At 41.6% G+C, this 21,498-nt stretch overlaps 1 protein-coding gene across 1 annotated transcript; it reads left to right on the top strand.

Moving 5' to 3' along the window:
• The first annotated feature begins 294 nt into the window (after nucleotides 1-294).
• Nucleotides 295-12,472, top strand: PURA (purine rich element binding protein A). The gene is made up of 2 exons (XM_040239968.1): nucleotides 295-417; nucleotides 7,062-12,472. The coding sequence occupies exon 2, from the start codon at nucleotides 7,206-7,208 to the stop codon at nucleotides 8,172-8,174; it is 969 nt and encodes a 322-aa protein (XP_040095902.1). The 5' UTR covers nucleotides 295-417; nucleotides 7,062-7,205; the 3' UTR covers nucleotides 8,175-12,472.
• The last annotated feature ends 9,026 nt before the right edge of the window (nucleotides 12,473-21,498 follow it).

Below are 21,498 nucleotides of genomic sequence, written 5' to 3'. Positions count from 1 at the left end.
TGTCTTCTATGTACGCAGTGTTGCAAGAATGAGATGTAACAGCATACAAAGTGAAGGAAAAAGTTAACTTGTATCAAAAGTCTTGTCAAACCTGGTAAGATTTCAAGAAAACTTTTAGAAGGACATTTTGTAGTTTTGCATTTAGCCCTAGCGTAGCAATTATGAAAATTAACTCATCCGTTTTACTCTCGCCCTCTCGGCCCAAGGACGCATAAATATTATTTATCAGGGTTTTGTCCTTAGTCACAGTCCCTCAAAAGGGCCCAGTTTCACCTACACTGCGTGGGAGGCTGGGCAGCAACCCCACGCTTCCTGTCAAGGATTCCTGGGGCTAGAGCCTAAACCTGGTCTAGCCCCTTTCTTCTTTATGCTAATCCTTCCCTTCCAGCCCCTCTCGGCTGGCGTCTGAAGGCCAAGGTGAGACCCTCCCGGGAGATGAAAGGCCTGTCGCCTCCTAAGAGATGCAAGCGGAACGGTGGAGAGTTGGGGGGCGGCGGGTGACAGGATGGTAGCGACACTGACTACGACGCTGAGGGCCCTAAGTTGGAGCTGACGCAGGCCCTAGAGGGTTCCGTCCCCGCCTGAGCCTGGCTTCCGCCCTCAGAGCCCAACAACCGAGAAGTCCTCCCGGGGGCGCTACAGGCGGTGGTTGGAGGAAGAGCGGGCAAAAAGGCCGCAGGGACCCCCTCCTCAGACGCGCCTTAAGGCCTGGGCCGTGGGCTGTTGACGCGCCAACGGCTGGGAGGGCGCGCGCACGCGCGAGATGGAGGGCGGAGGGAACGCGCTCGGCGGCCGCCGCCGCGGCAACTGAAACGGAGGGACGCGAGGGCGGAGGGCGCGAGCCACGGGAGGAGGGTGGGGGGGGAGATGGTGGGTAGCGGGGAGCGCGCGCTGACGTCGCCCGGAGTCACGCACAGAGCGCCGGGTTACGCGCCGACGTCTGGCTGCCACGACTTGCCGTCTGCGGCGGCGGCGGCGGCAGCAGCGAGCGGATCCCGCAGGGGAAGGAGGAGGAGGAGGGAGAGTCAAGGGGGCTGTGAGTGAGCGGGAGAGGCAGGGTGTGAGCCGGACTTGCCAGCGGGAGGGAGAACGAGCGAGAGCCGAGCCAGCCATCCGAGCCGCCTCCTCCTCCTCCCTTCGGCGTCCCGCCCCCGCCTGCCAGCCCGCCCTTCTCCCTCCTCAGCCGGCAGAGCCCGAGTGAGGCGCAGCTCGGCTCGCGCCGCTGTCCAGGACAGGTGTGCGCGCGCGCGCCCTCCTCCCCTCCCCCTTTCCTCGCGCCTGCCTAGCGCCCGCCTCGCGCGCGCCCTCCCTCCCTCCAGCCCGCGCCCTCCCTCACCTGCGGCAGGACAGCGCCCGCCCGCCCGGGTAAGCCCCTCGCGACCTTCTCTGCTGCCACTGCCACAGTTTGAGGTGCCGCCCACCTTGTTCCCTCTGATTGCCCTCTTATACCCCAGGAATAATTACTGTACCGTTGTAGACACCCCCTCACCCTCCCTCCGGGGACCCTGGCAGTGCAGCAAAGCGCCCCCCCTTCCTCTGGAGCGCACGAACGAACGAACTCCCTCCCACCTCCAAAAAAAGAAAATCACACGCCCCTTTAAAAAAAAGAAAAGAAAACAATCCTACCTCCGCTGATGCTGGAGACCACCAGTGGTGCCGTTTGCTTAGAAATCCCTAAGCCTCATTTCCCTTGGCCACCTTAGCCTGGGGCCTGGGACAGTGCGCCAGACCTGGCCGACACTCCCTGCACAGTACCCCTGGCTGGAGGGGAGAGGAAGGAGGGTTCTAGGCTCCACTACCAACCCCTCCTTTTCTCTGTTCAATCCCCACCCCACCCCCGCAATGCATACACCCGCCCAGTATGCGTTGCAAAAATAAAGAAGAATACATTGGTGCTGACAGCGCAGATGAAGCCAGGCCCAGGGATGGGTGGCCCGGACAAGGCATTTTTGCTGCCCCACAGAGCTAGGTCAGCTCCATAGTCTCCTCTGCCTTTTGTCCGAGGGCAAAAGGGGACGGATGTGAAGTTGGAGGGTCTTCCCTTTGAGCGACGGTAGGCCCCGGCAGCGGCTGAGATGTCAATGGGGAAGGGACCCCCACAAATATATCTGCCTTGAGCCTGAATTCGGATAGAGAAAGGCCAAGAGTCCGGCTGGGAGAACGTTGGTTCGTTGCTGTCTACCCCTGAATAAATGCTACTTTAATTTCCGTTGTCTCTGCGGGACCCTCTTGAGGCTTCTAATTTCGTTTTTGTCTGGGCCCCTTACGTTTCGGTCGGACCAGGCGTTTGGGGACAGGTTTTTGCAGCGGTGTCTCTGCTTCAGTCCCGTGTCCTTGGAAGGGAAGCCCCAGTGCTTTATAACAGGCTGAATTTGGTTTGACATCTTTTGGTAGACTGTCAGAGGAGGAAAAGGAATTTTTTGATTACTTCAAGACCCTCACTGTTCCCCGCCCAAACTGACGTTTTCGAATTGCGGCTTTGAAAATTGGAGTGTTGACTAGAGTGTGGAAAGAGTTGCTGATTTCATTCCTTTGGGTACTAGTAAAATCATTTAAGAATCAGACGAAAGAGAGTTATTGACATTTGCATCGGTTCTGTTTGGATCTTTTGGGTATATAAAATGTCGGGTTCTCTGAATCTTTTATCGAATTTAGAGTGTGTGCTACATTTATTTAATTCTTCTGCAAATGCTTAAAATAACATTTTGTGAAACGTGAGGATTCTATCACATGGATTGTTCTCTTCAGATTTTAAATGTTTAGTTCATATATTTAACCCTAAACATTGAAATAGCATTGGAGAGGTATAATTTTAAAGATTAAGCTATAGAATAGGGGATAGACTTTTTAAAAAATGATCGTTGAAATACTATTAGTCGTTGTTGTTAAAATGTTAAGATTTACTTGAGAGTTTCCCTTAATTTTCCCGATAGCTAGCCATGAGAAGAAATGGGTAATTCCTCCACTTTGAACAGTTGCAGTGCAACATTCCAGTTAGTTTTAATGATTTGGGTATTGAAGATAATTGTTGTCTGGTTTAAGACAGGCATTTAACCTAAATAGCACTTGAAAACACAAGTACTAATGGTTTTGCTTCTCTTTTATTTGGGAAATCTGTGATTCTGTGAAATATTAATGAGCATATTATTTCTGTTGGAAACTCCATAATCAAAAGAGTTTATTACCCAGAGGTAGATTCCCTCTCTCCAAGTTTATTTTGTAAATGTGTGTTAACTTTTAGAATTAGATTATTTCAAACTCATCTGTAGTTCAGGCTGAGGAAAATGAGGGTTTTTTTTCCCTTCTTGTTCAGCCTAGTATCTATTTCTCTAGCAAACAATTTTTTTGTTGTTAAGGGTTTGTTAAAGATGTAGAAATAGAGGGATTAAAGATAAAGCAATCTCAATTCTCTTCAAAATATGTGTGTATTGTTAATAAGAGAGCACACTGAATCTAGAGATGTTTATCAGGTTTTAAAAATGTAAGCAAACTTTGAGGAGAAGGGGAATTTTTTATGGTTTTTTCATTAACACAGATATTTTGTGCATATTAATGTATTTCGTTTTCCCTGTGTCTTTGCTACATTGTATTGAAACTATAATTTTAATTCTGCAACTATTTGTTTTAAAATAACAATGCAAACATCTAGACCCTAGAATTGGCTTTTCACTTATCAAGTTAGCATATTGTCTTGGTAATTAACAAATGGCTAGATGTGTTTTTAAATCCACAAGTTTGCTCATGGATATTCTGCGTTAGTATGCAAATCTAACTTTGAAATTCTATTTAAGGTTCTAACCTCTTTGTTTTAAGACTTTTCTCTCAGACAACCTTTTAAGGGTACTGTATTCTGTAGCCTTAAGGAAAGCCGCCTTTCACCACCTTTCCCATTCTGACCAAAAGTCCACACTCACAGGCTTATCCTGAAATAAACTCTCGTTTTAAGTAGTGAAAATGTATTAACTATCCTATTTATCATTGTATTATTTTGGGAAAGGCATTATTAACCTTGGTTGCTTTTATATACATTTATAAACTAGGCAAGAAGCTAATATATAATGGCAAAATTTTATACATATATAATAAAAAGCATGAAATAAATACATATATATGTGGAGAGTTCCAGGTCTCAGTTGTTAGCTGATTTGAGCTTAAAATTCCAGTTTATGTGTGCAAATGATATTTAACTTGTGTTTTGTCTAAAAACTTTATCAGTTGCCTCTGTGTTAGGAAACTAAGACATCACTTCCTGGTGACTATCATTTTTTCAGAAAATAAGGGCATTCCCAAACTCAAACCACTTCAGAACCCTGGACATAAAATAAACATTTGGGACAGGGAAAGAAATTTAGACCCCAGAACTGATTCAAGAAGGCGGGCAGTTTCAAGCTCTACTTTTTGGTTCTGGGGGAAGCGATTTTTTAGTATGGAAGAGTGACAAGGACTGGCAACCGCATGCTCTCTCCCCTCTGGTCTTTCCTGCTTTGAGCTCTCCAGAGGGGGACAAGCACTCGGTTCAGTACGAGGTAAAATCTCGAGAAAGAATAGCGGCTCTTCTAGATCGGTCTTAACCAAGTCGTAGTCGTCTCAACTTGCAGGTGGGAGCGTAATGCCCCGCCCAGCTCTGTGCGGAGACCTGCCTTTGCGACCCCGTTTGGGACGGGGTCTATCCAGGGTCCTGATCGCTACCATGCAAACCTAGAGGACCCACCGCTTCTTCACACATGTTGTTTTTGTGTGGTGGGCAGTGCACCAATTGTTCCTATATCTCCTCCCGACAGACTTGGGGACAGGGGCGGGAGCGCAGAAAAATCAGCAATGAAAGGGGTACTCAGTGCTACAGGATGCCCCTAAACTAGAGGGAAGTTCTTTATGGGCCCCAAAACCTGTGATTTCCGTTTCTCACAGTGGGCCTCCTATTCAGAGAGCCATTTCAGGGACAACTGGACAGATGGGTAGTTCTGAGACTGGTTCACAGGACTATCCCAGTTTTCTTCTCGGAAGTCAGAGTGCTCTGCCCTATTTCTTCCTTTTTAGCGGGAAGTAGTGAACGTCAGCCCAGAGCTGAAGTAGCTACTGCTGGGTTGAGTGGGACCCTTGGAAGAGAAAAAGGAAGCTCTGAATACTTAGCAGGCAGGTTTGCCCAGGACATGAAGGGGTGTATCAGGGAGCTTTAAAGTCTCAGGCGTTGACAAGACTTATACCCTGGGCTGGTCTGGGTATCTTTATCATTAGTCCCCTCTTTACTCCTCTCGTTTCCAGGAAGCTTGGGCAGCCAGGTACTCAGATGTCTTGGGGGTTAAGAGTGAGGGAGGCAAGTTTCCTTACTTTGGGGGGCAAGGGATGGGGGATGTTCAATGGGAATGGAGCCTACAGATGAGATGGTCGTCCTCTTCTCAGGATGGAGGCAGCAGTCCATGCTTGAGAAAACCAGGAATAGGGCTGTGGGGTCTGTATCCTCTAAGCCCCCTGAAGAAGGTGATGGGGGCATCTAGAGCACAGGTAGGAGGTGCCCTGGAGATAGGCCCTAGCTTTCTCACAGCTGCTAAGTCTGAAGACTGCAGTGAGGGAGTATAAGCATTAGCTGTCTATCTGGGAGAAGGAAAATAGGCCCTAGATTATGCCTCAGATCTAGGAAGACAGAAATCTATTTCTGAGCCCCTTCCTGAGACCAGAGAAGACCCCTTTTTGCTGTCACTGGTTTAGCTGTCATTGGTAATGGTCAGTAACCTAACTGTCTTCCTAAAAACCAGCGATCATTTAGTGTTTTACTTTTTGAGAGATGAGGGATCTCCTTGACACTTAGGAGTTTCTGGGAGGATGAGTAAAAGGGGCGAGCGAACCTGCGTTAATGAATCCCGTAAGGAACTGCGTTTCCCAGGAAATTCCTGACATTTTTAGCTTGTTAATTTCCTAAAGCCTGCTTGGTTTTCTCCTTCATTCTGGGTCCTTCCAGAGAGGAAGAGTGGGGCTAGGGGCTGAAGGCTCGGCAGGGCCTGGTTTATCCGCAGAGCTGGCCGGCAACCCGGACTGGGCTCAGCCCTGAACTGGGTGCCCCCCTTCCCCAAATCTCAGAAGGAGGAGGGGGAGGCAGGCGGGCAGTCTTGGTCCCAAAGGGGGCTCTTTGAAGGTTTTGGGGTGAGTGCGGGGTTTCTTTTTGATTGTTGGTTGGGGAGAAGGGCAGAGCCAACGGAAAAAGGCACTGCGGGCACCCCGGCCCTGGTGCGACTGCCGTCCTCTGCTCGGCTCCCCCCTACCGGTGAGTGCGCCCGCCCGCCCGACTGTGCGGGGCTGCGGTTGGGGGGAGGGGGGAGCGGGATCATCTGAGGCCAGAGCCGCTGTCGTGCACGGGGAGGGGGAGCGGCGGGAGCGAGGGGAGGGAGAGGGGAGGGACGGGCTAGGTGTCTGCTGCTCCGCGCCACTGCTGCCGGCGCCCCGTCCTCATCCCTGGCAGCCCCTTCTGCAGCTAAGGGTTACAGCCGCACCACCTCTTCTCTTCCTCGGCCGCCTCTGCGGCCAGGGCTCTGCGGTAGGAGACGGTCCAGCCAAACGACGGGTGGGCCTGTCTGGGTTTGGATCTGAGTCTGGATGGGGCGCACAGAGGAGGGGTTTGCCGTGACTCGGTGTCCCCTCTGCAGCAGTTCGACTGCGCTACGCAGGCCCCTCCTCCTACATCCTCTTTGGGGTCACTGGAAAACAGGGCTCAGGCCCGCTCCCTGTGCTTAGTATGGCAGTCCCCTTCCTACCCCTAGTCCCCCAACTCCCGGGGCCGAGGCTGCCCAGGGTCTGGCCAACAGCGACAGCTACAGTGGTGGCGGCCGTGGCGGCAGCAGCTGCGACGCGGCGCGTCCTGATCCCCCCCACCCCCCGGCCAGGGGTGTAGGGTGAGGGCCGGTGGGTGGGCGCCGCCTGGCGGGCGGGCGGATGGGGGACTGGCAGCGGGGAGGGGGCACAGGTCACGTGCCGGCGGGCGGGTGGGCGCGTACAGTAGGGCGCCCTGCTACTGTACTGGGGAGTCAGTGCCCTGTTACCGGGTCTCGTCTGTCTCGTCTCTCCCGCAGATCTCGCGAGAGTGGCTGACTGGCTGTGGGGGTTGCGGCGGCAGCAGGCGGAGCCGGGGAGGGAAAGCAGCGGCGGCTGAGGCGACTGAGGCGGCGGCGGGCGGAGCGGCAGGCGGCGGCGGCGCGGCGGCGGAGCGCAGCATCATGGCGGACCGAGACAGCGGCAGCGAGCAGGGTGGTGCGGCGCTGGGCTCGGGCGGCTCCCTGGGGCACCCAGGCTCGGGCTCCGGCGGGGGCGGTGGTGGCGGCGGGGGCGGCGGCGGCGGCAGTGGCGGCGGCGGCGGCGGCGGGGCCCCGGGGGGGCTGCAGCACGAGACGCAGGAGCTGGCCTCCAAGCGGGTGGACATCCAGAATAAGCGCTTCTACCTGGACGTGAAGCAGAACGCCAAGGGCCGCTTTCTAAAGATCGCTGAGGTGGGCGCGGGCGGCAACAAGAGCCGCCTTACTCTCTCCATGTCAGTGGCCGTGGAGTTCCGCGACTACCTGGGCGACTTCATCGAGCACTACGCGCAGCTGGGCCCCAGCCAGCCGCCCGACCTGGCCCAGGCGCAGGACGAGCCGCGCCGGGCGCTCAAGAGCGAGTTCCTGGTGCGCGAGAACCGCAAGTACTACATGGATCTCAAGGAGAACCAGCGCGGCCGCTTCCTGCGCATCCGCCAGACGGTCAACCGGGGGCCCGGCCTGGGCTCCACGCAGGGCCAGACCATTGCACTGCCCGCACAGGGGCTCATCGAGTTCCGCGACGCTCTGGCCAAGCTCATCGACGACTACGGAGTGGAGGAGGAGCCGGCTGAGCTGCCCGAGGGCACCTCCTTGACTGTGGACAACAAGCGCTTCTTCTTCGATGTGGGCTCCAACAAGTACGGCGTGTTTATGCGAGTGAGCGAGGTGAAGCCCACCTACCGCAACTCCATCACCGTGCCCTACAAGGTGTGGGCCAAGTTTGGACACACCTTCTGCAAGTACTCGGAGGAGATGAAGAAGATTCAAGAGAAGCAGAGGGAGAAGCGAGCTGCCTGTGAGCAGCTTCACCAGCAGCAGCAGCAGCAGCAGGAGGAGACAGCCGCTGCCACCCTGCTGCTGCAGGGTGAGGAAGAAGGGGAAGAAGATTGATCAAACTGAATGGAAAAAACCCACACACACATGCACACACACACACACACACACACACACAGCCACACACAGAGAAACTATACTGTAAAGAAAGAGAGAAAATAAAAAGTTAAAAAAGTTAAAAAAAAAAAAAAAAAACCTGTTAACTCCAAGGGAGCACCACCCACAGAACCTCCACCAACTGACAGTTTCTCTTCTTGACTTGCCACCCATCGCTGGATGTTGTCCACTTTATCCACCATATAAAACAGTAAGCAGCTGCTAAAAACAAAAAACAAAAAAAAAATACAAAAAGTAATAACATTATATGAACTGTGTTTCCTACTTGATTAAAAAATATAAAGAACTGAGTGTTTATTTCCCTAATTAACCAAGAACTTTTGTACACGTTTAAGCTATTATTATTAAAAGTGTTTGCAAAATGGTCAAGATTATAATATTGCTGAATTATATAAAAGTCCTTTTCATGTTGAGCTAACATTTGACTTTAGCACAAAAAAGAGATATTTTAGAACACGTAAAATAATATTTTTAGTTTTTCTCATTTTGTTACCAAATTTCAAACCTTACATGGAGGTTATTATAGTATATTTGACACCCTATATACCTGTGATTAGAGATGTGTATATATATGAGGGCTAGGCATGCTGTGTGTCTGAGCTTTGTCTAAATGTTATGCAGAAGTTTGTAGAGTTAAAGGTACGTAGGTTTAATTCATGCAAGGTAAACAATAAGTGCTCTCTTTTATACAATATGCATTGCATCTGGACCTTAAACATATAAAAATGGTCAGTGAAACTTCTGTGAACATGAAGAAATTATTAAAAAAGGCATTTAAATGAAATTTGCTAAGTTGTGATTTTTACGGTTGGAACCAAAGTTATTCAAATAGTAAAAGAAAAAAGAGAAAGAAAGAAAAGGAAATCTCCCACAATATTTTTCTGCATCTGTTTGCTTTGAGTAGGCATTTTGTCATTATTGTGTATATGAGATGTACTTGTATCGTTCATAATATATTTTTTTTATTATGTGTAGAAAGATTTTAAAAACTTAACTAACGTGCAGCAATTTCCAGTGAACCTGTACTTGGACATCAGGTAGTGAGTCTATTTGTGGTCACTAGCACTGTCTCCTAAACTTGTAAGAGGTCTGAAGCTATCCTTTGATTTTTGCCAGTGCTATTAACTTATGTAGACCTGTTAACAAGCAGAGCAACACAATTATAGTTATCCTACTGAGCCATGGATTCTGAGCTTCATTTTAAAAGTGAAAGCCAAGTTGGTGTATGTAAAGGATTTCCATGTAGCTGTGGTGCTAGTTATTACTGGCTACATTATATGCTAAGTGTATTTGTGTTCCCCAAGTGTACAAGCCTTCTATCAAAAGTATGTTCTATAACTCATATATTCAAGGTGTAGGGTATGAAAATGCAAAGCTTAGGAGAGCACTTTACCAAGCTGGTGTCCTCCAAACTGAAATTGTTTGTAACGATAGTCTTTTACAGGTTTTCATTTAAAGATGTTTGTGTGCTTTTAATTGACAACTAACTTCTTGCTGCTGTATAGTAAAATATTAATATATTTTTATCATTAAACTGCTGCATGACTATCATCTTTGAGTGAAGAGAAAATGTTATAAAAAAAAAAGATGCCTTAAACAGTACATTTTGGTTTGGAATTCTGTAGAAAGTATTTTGGTTTTTTAAAAAAAAGGGGTCTTGTCTGACATAGTTCTGGGGATGGAATTGTTATCTTGGCAAATCCAGCCATATAGATCTAACTGCTGTATGTAGAAGACACCACCTGTAGGAGCTGGAAGGTATCAGTGCTTCTCACATTGTAAAGCATTGGCCTAGGAAGGTGAAACAGTTGTCTTTTTGAAGGATTTTCTTTTCTGCTGGTTCTTTGGGTTTTGATTTGGTATTTTTAAGCTCCCTGGTTGAGTGTGTTGTCTTTGTTTTTGAGATCTACTGTATGTGTTGAATAACAAGCTATTTCCATTGTACTGTGCATTTTCCCATTAAATTGTTTGCTTTTAATATTCATACAATGTTTAATATGAGGTGACCGTACAATAGTTAGGAGTTTCTTTACTTACAAAATCACTGGAAATGATTAAATTGCTTTTCCCCTTCCCTCCAAGGTGCATTTTTCTTATTTCCACATAGTAAAGTTGAGCTTTTACAGTGCATAATGTGACATTTGGAATGCTTATCAACTGCATGTAAACATTAATAACCTGCACTTTTTTGTCTTAAGGTTTGTTGAGCTGTTTTGTTCACTGTACTTTAACTGTGATATGGAAAAGACTGCATTCTCTGTGCTGTTATTAGTTAGGAAAGAGAATTGCTTTGATTTTGTCTCTTGTTTACTATAGCTTCTTAAAGTTAAGCCTTGTACTACAGGTTGTTGGAATACTCCTAGATCAGTGTTTCATAGTAGCCAGCAATAAGTAGTGCAAGTCAACAAAAACACAGCAAACTTAGGCAAAGTGTCCTTTCTTTGAGATGTGAGTTCTTTCATGAGGTTTTCTTTAGGGTCCGAGTTACCTAAAGTGAAGCCTTTCATAGCTATAGACTTCAGATTCTGCTTGGAATCCTACCGGATCAAGAAGCACATGTATTGTGCAATTATCTTTACACTATAACAGTTAAACACAATCTTACTAAGATTTTGAAACCAGTGTCTGATTTATGGTCAGTGGATTTTAAAAGAAATCCACATTCAGATCTTTTAAGACTTAAGACGTGATCATAGAAAAGACTAATGACTGTAAAGATGCTGTTTTTTTTGCATCTCACTTTACCTCCCCAAGTACCCCCAACCTACCCTTTTCCCCCTCTCCTGTTTCATCCTTTTTCCACCCTTCCCCCCAGGTGCTCGGTACTTAACCAAGGTTCTATAACTCAGTGTTTTATGTTGGAGTTTTTCCTTGTTTTTATTTTACTAGTTGGTAAACCCTGTTTATGCTGAAACAAAAAAGGAAATGGTATATTTGACCATATGTGTTATTCATAGAAGACAGTATGATCAAATGTGCCAAAAACATGTAAACAAAACTTAATTCATGACAAGTATGCCTTATTTTTAATGATCTGCTTTGTCTTACAATTAAGGTCCAAGAGCTTGGTTAAACTATACTATTTGCCTAAGTATAAAAGAACACTTGAAATGCATTACATTCTTTAAAATGAGAGACATTGTCAAGTAATTTAATCCAGAGATCAGCCACCAGATTTTAAATGCCCATATAAGTGTGTGTGTTTGGTATTGTTTGTTTTTTTCTTTTTTTTTTAAGTCACCAAATCTTTTTTTAAGCTACTTTTTATTTGTGCCTCCTATTTATCATGCTGATGTTGGAAGCAGCAGTCATCCAGCCACAGAGGGAGCTAAAGTTAACTAACCAGAACTGTAGAAATCATTATACATGCCTTTGACAACAAAGGAAGTTCATAAGAAAAGCCATGTTGGCTTTTCCTCCACTAGATACAGATTGGAGGTAGATGAATATTTGCCAAATGGAAAAAAAGACAATGTGAGTCAGAAAGACAGACTTTTCCAGCTTCTCAAAAGCCATGGAGAGTAGAAACCAAAACCAACAGGGAAATAAAAAACCGTGAAAGTCTCACTTTGTAGTTGTCCCATGCAGGGGTTGAAATTTGACTCAAAGTGAAAAATATATAAATGTATTTTATAGGCCTTCACATCTAGAGATGGATAACTATTGCAATTTGGTTTTTCAGGTGATGGAGAAAGCTGCTAGTAATTTTAACCCCTGCCTAAAGAAGAAAGATAATTTCATTTGGGAGCAAGTACTTGTTGCCTTGAAAAATAGCACTGTAATAGCCTATGATAATTAGTTATAGAATAACCTTTTTCCCTTTTAAACTATGCAAATTATTAAATAAGTGTAAATTAGGACTCAATTAAAGATAGTTGATTATATTGCAATCAGATGGCATTCACAAACTTAACTGGAGCATATACAAATAAAATCTATTAGTCTAAGAGTTTTGTATGCTAACAGAAAAAATATAATTTAGCTACCTATTCTAAAAATGGTGAATATTATTAATATTGTACAATAGGACTGGGAAGACTGCCTCCTTTTTTGAAGAGAGAGATTAAGGATTTTTATAATTGTTTTTCATCAAATTTTAATATTTTTGTCAAATTTTTAGGTATTTAATTTGTAAAACAGTTTGCTTTGTACTGGCATACAGAAAATAGGGTATTGATTTTAAACTTTTTGAAGCCAAGTGATCAAGTACATTTGTAATAAAAGTCAATGGATCTATATCAGTTGTACTCACTGTTTTCATTTCTTATACTTATTGATATAGGAATGCTGTACATTTTCTGCAGGAACAACTAAATTTGGGTGGAAGGGAGGGAAAAAGATAAGTCCATTGATAATGAGAATATGGGTGGGTACCATGACCCAACTACTTTATATAATCTTTAAGTCAGTTAAGATTTGGTATATTAAAAAAGATGTATAGGTCACTTTTTTCCTACCTTTTTTCCTATGAAACTTGATGTTTGTGGGGGTTGTCTTGTTCATTTTTTTCTGTGCTTTTAACATTTTCTATTTAGCAATATTGAAACTCCCTAAACTTTTTTCTTTTATATTTTGGGTTATCTGCCAGCCATGATTGACCCCACCATGGGCATGATTATTTTTATCTCCCACACATGGTGGAGCAAATGGCAGCCCACTCCAGTATTCTTGCCTGGAGAGTCCCATGGACAGAGGAGCCCGGCAGGCTACAGTCCACGGGGTTGCAAGAGCTGGACATGACTTACCAACTAAACCACCACCACATATGGTTCACACTGTCTTCAGTATTCCCACTCATTCTTTCATGTTACACATACATACATTTCCATATGATTTCAGAGTGGAGATTTCTGAAATTGTTGTTCTGGTGGCTTTCGTAGCTCCCTGATTTGTCTTCTTTTACACGTGAACGTACTTTTAAGATTTTTTCCCCCATAAAAAATGAGATACCAAATCTGATGACTTTTTTCATTTTCAGTATCAGAATGAGATCCTGCTTTCTTATATAAAAGCATACTAAGAGAATCTTTAGCCACTTAAGTTTGAAAAAGGTTGGTAATAACTGAGTATAATATTTATAGTTGATGATCCCTAAAATTGGATATCAACGATTTGTATATATATATTTATATATGCACACTTCCCCATGAGAGTAAAATGAACAGGAAAGAGAATTTACTAGAATTGCTTAAGTGAATACATTCACTAAAGTAATTTGTGCAAAGTTGTTTGTTAAAGTTTATCTACTTTTAAATCATATAATATTTATTTTCATTGAAAGTTAACCAAATTTAGACCATTCATAATGAAATTATGTGAAACTTAAGTGATCACTGCTATTAAAATCACTATTTTTACCCAGCAACATTAATATAAAGGATTTGCAATAAATTTTTAAGAAAAGTTGATTTTAACGTTTGAAGAGTTATTTGCTCCTAAAATAAAACCTAAATTTAAGGCCTAGGCCCTTTGACAGACTCTCTTAGAGCAGAAATTTCATTACTATGGCAATCATCTAAATTAGCATTAGCATGAGTCAGGCAGAATTTCATAATGCAGGAACCAGGTAAAAAGTGAAATATATGAATGGTTTCAAGCCAACAGTTTGTTACCTTTCAGTTGCTAAACTGACTACAAGTTTTGATGTTGGATGGTCCTAGGCAATTTATATCTTTAGGAAGGTTGAATATGGCAAAGGTCACTTGTTAGAAATATTTTTCTTAAAAAGAATTTCATAGCTACTCATTTTTATTTTGTCCCCATATTGTGTTTGGTATTTATTTTCTTTCTTTTTTCCTGATGTGCTTTACTTTTGTGGAAAATTGTCTTGTTTGATAGGTAGAAACATGGTGGTGATCCTCTGTGTAAAACAAAGTTACTTCTTATGGACCAGAAAGATTTTACTCATTTTAGAATCGCAAGATTTTTGCATTTTCATGAGTATATACTTTGTTTCGGTGGTTATTAGTAATTTGCTTATAAATTTTTATAACATTGCCTAGAAAAAATTTAAGCTAAAGAGTTTAATTTTCTTGATTTAGGGTGCACTTTAATAATTTAAGAAGCCTCCAAGTTCAAGGACCAAACCTTTATATTCTAGAATTGTGAGAAACCTGGAAATACTCTTGTTAGCATGTGTTTTGCTCTAAACTGGATTAACACAGAAAAATCCTAAGAGGACTTAGGTTCTTACTACGAAGTAGCAGTCAAACTTACAGGACAGGTGACTTAGGTATTCACGTTGACCAGCTCAGTGATGGCCATCCGCTGATGAGTTAATAGTCGTATTGGGGAATGGATCAAACTCCTCTTGAGCTGGAGTGGATTGGCAGTTTCCAGTGCAGGTAGTTGTTGGTGACATTTGACCTACCTCCCTACTTTATACACTGGAATTTTCTTTTTCCCATCCTCCTTTTTCCTTGTTTTGCTCTCTACTTCTGGCCATAGGCCTGCCAGTGGCAGTCCAGTTTACCTCCTCAAGAAGGAAGTAAAGAAATTGCTGACTCCTGCCTTAGAAAAGAACATAGTTAACTGATCCCAGAAAGATTTCTGTATTATGAGGTAATTGGGCAGTTTTTTCTGACTGCTGTCTTCCCTATAGTCTTAAGTTGGCAGTTTGAAGAGCATTGACATTGTTAAGATATGTATGAATTGAAGAAAGTAAGAAGTAGGTGTATTTTAGGTAAGTTCTTGGAGCTGAGGCTTATTGGTTTGGAAATTTGAGAGCAGAAAGGGGGAGAGCTGTTTAAAGTGTTTATGAATGGAAGTGTGAGAGGTATACAAGGGAATAGTTTGGAGGTAAAGTGGGAGAAATTTTTACTAGAGGTAGGAAAAGACACTGAGAGTTTAAATGACAGTTGTTTGCTAAGGACAGTGAAGCTGATGTTCGATAAAGAAGTTTTCAGAAAAAAAGAGTCCCTTGTTGGTTATGAGAGAGCTGTTGGTCTATGTTATGATGATGAAGATGCAGTATATAAATCTGTTTTCAGGTATAGGATATTTGCTTTTCTGGACAAATATAAATAGCACAATTGTGGAATGGCAACTTTTCTGGTTAAGGCAAATGGTGCTAGAGACTTATTTTGAGGGGAAGAAATTTTAAAAGTTTCAAAGTTTTTCACATTTATTTTTAAACTATCAGAAATATTTTATCATACAGACTATTCTGAACTCATGTTACAATGTAGTTTACATTTGCTTTTCAAAATGTTCTTTAGATCAAATTATTCAGTTTTGCAGTCCGCAAAGATCCATATTATGCCTTGCTTTATAGAACCTTGAGCCTTTGTTCCACATAAATTTCTAGAAGTACAATAAACCAGGTTAAAAACACTGAATTGAAATCTTAGGTGTCTTTTCTATTTGTTTTCTGTTTGCAATCCTAGCAACTATTTAGCATTGTGGCCCTTATGAGACCCTCAAGAATATATATTTCTGAAATTAGGCAACATACCTGCCCTCAAACTCAAGTTTCTGTTTATTTTTCCACTTTCTATGTTACTTTAAAATTGTATCCCAAGAGTTCATTGGTGGCAAATATTAATAATATAATTTAGTATATCTTGGAAGTTCTTATTGTCCTTTGTAGGGTGAAACTGATTGTGTTAAGATTTCTGTCTCAGTATCCCAGTAACATTTTGATAAGATGAAAAGTTGCTATAATACTTGTTTTTAAAGTTACACAATTCAACTATATTTGAATTGACTGTTTTCTAGTTTGGTATGGACTTAATCTCAGTGATTTTGACAGATTAATGTTTCATTTTACCCAAATCTGTATATTTTAGTGATAAAACCTCTTAAAGATAACTTTTAAAAGAGAGGTTCTGATTTTGTATTTGGAATGTAATTTTTTTTATAAATGTCAAATACATTAATAATAACAATTATTTTTATTTTAACTTATTTTGTAGAGTTGGCAGTTAGTATGATTTTCATCCAGTAGTATTATATGTCAGATTTTAAATTATGATGGTTACATACTATAACTTAAGTCAGTGCAGAGCCTTCTTAAATAACCCCTCCCTTAGGAATTGTTTAAAAAAAGTGAATTCCCAAACCTGTGTCAAGAACCAGTGATTTAAATGACTGTGAGACAAGTCTTTGAAAGGCTTCCTTGAGTCTAGTCAATAGAGATAAATGATAGCCCATTTCCATGCTGCATACAGTTGTTAGGGTTTATAAAGTTGTCAATATGTAAAAGTGCAAAAGCAGGAAAGACTGTAAAGTTGCCTATAAAATTTCTAGTTTTCATTATTTGCACTATTTATCTTTGCACTTGATTTTTTGAAAGTTAAGACTAGTCACTTTCACTTTTGTTTCTAGTCTTTTCTAATTTCTTACGTTTTCAATATCCCACCCAAAGCAAAACTTATATGCAATTAAATATTCTTTATAAGTCCAAGAAAATATTTCGTAGTGTTAGCTATGTAGAACAAAAATTTGTTTTGATAAAATTTTTAATATGGGCCTTTATTTGCCAATAAAATCCTTTGTAAATGTGAGTTTTATTAAACTATTTGAATAGACAAAATGAAAGGGTAGAAAAAATATATATACATACATATATATATATGAAGTGATGTCTTTGAGATCCAATTTCCAGCCTGAAATGGCCTGATTTTGGAGTGTTAATTTGTTTTCAGTGAAGTCAGTGAGATTTGAGTCTAGCTGGGCATTGGCTTAAAAAGCTGAAAGTGAAGTGGGTGGCAAGTGGCAGCTCCCTCTTTCATGTAGTTTTCCATAATACTCATGGAGTTTCCTTATGGTCTATGTGATATAACTGGTGTTGAAATAACTATATTAGATGAATATTCCTTTTTGGAATTCAAGGTTGACTCACTTTTTGAGGAGGGGGGTAGCAAGGGATAAGAGACTTTATTTTAACTAGAGGCATTCGTATAACCTCAAGATGTACTCTAGAAAGAGTAGGAGAACAAAAAGCGTACCTGTGAACATATTTTTTGTCTTAGATTGCGCGACAGTGTTTGGAATTGCAAAAAAAAAAAAAAAAAAAGACAGTTTTGTCAATAGAACAGAAATGTGTTTTGACTGAAATTATTTTTTGTAAATTATTTCATTTTATACTCCCTCTCCCATAGCCTTTTAGGAGCTTCATACTTAAAACCAACAAGCTAGAGGCCTCTCTTCAGAGCTGGTTTATTTTTGGAATGCCTGAGTGTGTTTCTGGATGGAAGGGGTGCGGCAGGGGGTGGTGTTTTAATTCTCGACATGCTCTTCTCAGCACGTTTTGCTATTTATTCTGGATCTTAAGTTTGCAAATTCTGTTGAAAATTCAGTGATGTATTTGAAATGAGAAAGTTCTCTATGACATAGTGTGAATGTGTGTGGCTGGACTCTATTGTGGAACTTTGTGGCTTTGTTTTTAATTAAGGTAGAAAGTTATAAACTTCCATTGTTCGGACTTGAGGTTTATCTAGTGGAAATGTGCCCGATAGTTATCTAAATATGGACCAATTTTGGGAAATGAATGTTGACAAACGTGTATTTGACTCTAGATAATCCTTTATTCAGAACTGTAACTTAAAGGCTTTTATAGTTGTTTTAAGTTTTATGTTGTCTTGGGTTAAATGTGGATGATGATCAGTAGTATATCTATGAATTTTCTTTGGGAAAAGAGAAATATTCAGTCTCCAAACCTTTTCTTGGAGACTAAATTTATCGTATATGGAAAATGAAAAAAATTTTAGAAAGTGGCTTTGATTATTTTTAAATAGGGTTTAATCAGCTTAATTATTTTTTCTAGTTTAAAGCACTTATTTCCCAAATATGAATAAAGGGAAAAGATCAACAATATGCCCCCCTACTTTTTGAGGACATTTTAAGTTTTTTGACCCTATTTCCCAATCCTAGAATAAAACAAATTACGGGTAGCCCTCTTAAGTCCCTGTATCATCTTTTTGGGGTCACAGATACCTTTGATTATCAGATGAGAGTGATAGACGCTCCCCCCAGAAAGAAAATACCACATACACAGTTAATTTTGCATACAACCTCAGGGGCATCATACATCTTCTGGAATCCAAGTTAAGGATCTCTACTCTAAACTCCGTAGAGAAAATTTTAATGCAATTAATTGATAAAATTAGGAACTAAGTATTGGCATAAAACATTTCAGATTGGAATGACTGTTAGATGGTGGCCCCTACTCGCAAAATGTGACATTCTAGACAGCTTTGCTAGACATTCTAACAACTAGACAGAAGGAAGAGAGCAGCGAAATTCTGAGAGTGATTTCTAAGGAGTTAGGGCATCTCTAAACATGGGAGCCACTCCTGGTTCAAGGCAGGGGTCAGGGTGCCTGACAGCTTCTAGCAGGGTAGAGTTTGATAAACCACAATGCTCAGGATGCCAAGGGGTTAGCCATTATCTTAACCCCTTCCTCACCAAAAGATTTTAGTTTTGTCTATTGGGAAACAAGATGTCACTAGGGAAGAAAAAGATTTGCCTTACAACTTTGCTGGAACACATCAGTTTGGTGACGTATGGGACACTGATATTGTTTTTGAGAAAGTACATAAAACCAAAGTAAATTATTCTCTATGTAGAACATTATTTACTAGTAACATTTGTTTGGATGTATTAGCTTTGACAATTTTTACCAGTAAGTATTGGTTTTATTTAAAACTGGGAATCCAGTGTATGAATAGGATAGTTGTTATATCTGTCCTTTCCCCCTATAAAGAATAGTTTAAAGGTTTATGCATACTTTTTATTTTTCTCTCTTGATGCCATGGAGTGGGGTGGGTGGGTGGGGAGAGATATTTGAGTCAATAGACTGACAAAATGTCTTCTTCAAATTGAAAAATTGAAAAAGCAGCACCTTATTTAAGTCTAACTGTATACCATTTTAGTGCATGTATTAGTTTTAATAATGATTTTTGGTGCATGCCTTTGGGCTTATTCAAAAGTGTACATTAGGAAAGTATACGTATTTCCTTTCTTAGAAAGGAGATGTTTTTCTACTTTGCAACATGTGATTACAAAAATCTTCCTCTGTGGGAAGATTAACCATGTATTGAACTACTGAAAAGTATATATTTTTAGATATACAGAAGGAATCTACATGGAGCAGCATTCAGACCTATATAGAAGTCATAGCATTCTGTATAGGACCAAAAAGGAAATAACATTAAACAACTTAAACAGACTTTGTTGGGTAGAAATACCTTTAGATCTTGCATTGACATCCAAAAAGAAAATGCCACAAAAGTTTGCTGAGAACTTTTGTCGTTTGAATTTTCTCTGTCAGTGTATTTAGCCCAAATAGAACAGCTTTGGGTTAACACATACATAGGAATCAAAAAAACAAAGCTAACTAAATAAATCAGTCTGGTTTGCCAATCCAGCTTGACTAAATAAGTAAACTAATCACTTGGAACATGAAAAACTGTCCAACTCCTCTAAGGTTTTGACAAAATAACCTTGGCTGATGTGGGAAAACTCCCACTTTGATTTCTGACCTGACAGTGAAGGTTCATGCTTGACATGATTTCAAACCTGACAGTGTCTGTTTAAGGAGCTATGGTACAGTTTGCTAATTCAATCTCAGATACCTGTTGATTACCTGTGAGATCTAGAGTCCAAAGTAGCCAGCAGCCGTATCCCTGAGTGCTCTGTGCCCATCAGATCTCTTAAAGTTAAGCAGGGTTGGGACAGGTCACAGCTCTGATGCGCGACCTCAGGAGCTGTGGACAGCCCCAGATTCAAGAATTGTATCTGCTTTCTTGGGAGTCATCGCTGAGCTAATGTCCCACATGGTGTTACTTCCTGTAGATGCTCTCTCTTGGAGGAGGCCCAGAGCACACATCCTGATCGCTTGTGGTACTCAGAGAGGGGGTGCTAACTCTGATGCCCTGGCCAAATTCCAGTTTAGGGATGTGGGTCTTCTTGCCATTCTAATTGGAAATGTGCATCGCTTCCCATTTTCCCTGTTGATCTCAGTGCAGACTGCACTGGTATATTTCTTTGCCCTGATCCCAAGTCTTTAAGATGCTGGTGTGTATTATATGGGCCAAGTTCATGCCTTATCCTAATGCTGGAAGGTTGAGGAATGAGTGAGCTTGGTATCACAGTGCCCTATAGTAGGAGGGTAAACTCTTGGGATGATTTAGGGATGAAGTTGGCCCTCTTTTTAGCATAAGTTGGGAATGTACACTGGTCAGAGGCTTCCAGCCATGAGGTGTGAACTGAAACCTATTTTCCCTCTTTTCTTATAGCATGTTGAGAAAATCTGTTGGGTTTTTAGCAGTCAGGGAAGGCCGGAGTTCTGCAGCTTTAATCTGGGTAACTGAGGCTGGTTTGAGCAAGACTTTGGTTAATTAACTAGGTTCTCAGATGCCACAGACTCCGTGAAAAGTCACCATTATTTTCAATGGTTGTGATAGAATTTCCCTCAGTAGCCATTATTTTAAGATTATATTGCAGAGTTGCTTTATTTGAGCTTTTTGTGTATACACAATCCCAAACTGGAAGAAATAATAATTTTAAAAAAAGGAATCCTGCTGTGAAAGGTATATATTACTCTAGATTTTTCTTACTGTAAATATTGTAAGATTGTAATACTGTCGATATTTTATTAACCAACAAATGTTAATCTATGTGAATTCAGACTTATTTTAAATGTGCTTCTTATTTACTGTGTGTGGTCCCTGTTGCTGACAGTATTAAGTTATATTCTGATGTAAGATTAACTTTATTAAAGAATGTAAACATTAATGTTTCCTTATGGGAAAACAAATAAAGTATAAAGAAGACAATTCTTTTCATTAAAATATACTGTGTATTTACACTTGCTAGACCCAGCACCACTTATAAATTTAGTACACTGTTCAAAATTTTAGTTAACACAGCTGACATGGTTGTGCTCTGAAAGCCTAAGAGTAGGTATTGTTGGAATATGAACAGTTTGTATTTGTCTGCTGTGAATCATAATCTTGAAATTTCTAATCAAGTTTGTAAAATTTTTATAGTAAAACATTTTAATGACAATTTAAAAATTTATCTTCTCTAAAGAATGGTCAAAACAATATCCTTTCAGAGATAGAATTGTTCTTTAATATCTTTCCAAAACGACTTTGGTTAAATGGACCAGATGTATATTAGTTAAAATTTAGGACAAAGTTGTAATATTCTTTGAGTTTACAAGTTAATCCTTATTGGAGATGTGCCAATTATACAGTAGAATATCATTAATTTGCACTGTTTGGGGACCCCATTAAGAATGCTGAATTTTGCCAACTAA

The sequence above is a fragment of the Oryx dammah genome, unplaced genomic scaffold, assembly GCF_014754425.2.
Source record: "Oryx dammah isolate SB20612 unplaced genomic scaffold, SCBI_Odam_1.1 HiC_scaffold_5, whole genome shotgun sequence".
In the NCBI taxonomy this organism is placed as follows: Eukaryota; Metazoa; Chordata; class Mammalia; order Artiodactyla; family Bovidae; genus Oryx; species Oryx dammah.
The sequence above is the reverse complement of the archived record's forward strand: the minus strand, read 5'-3'. Positions and strand labels throughout refer to the sequence as shown.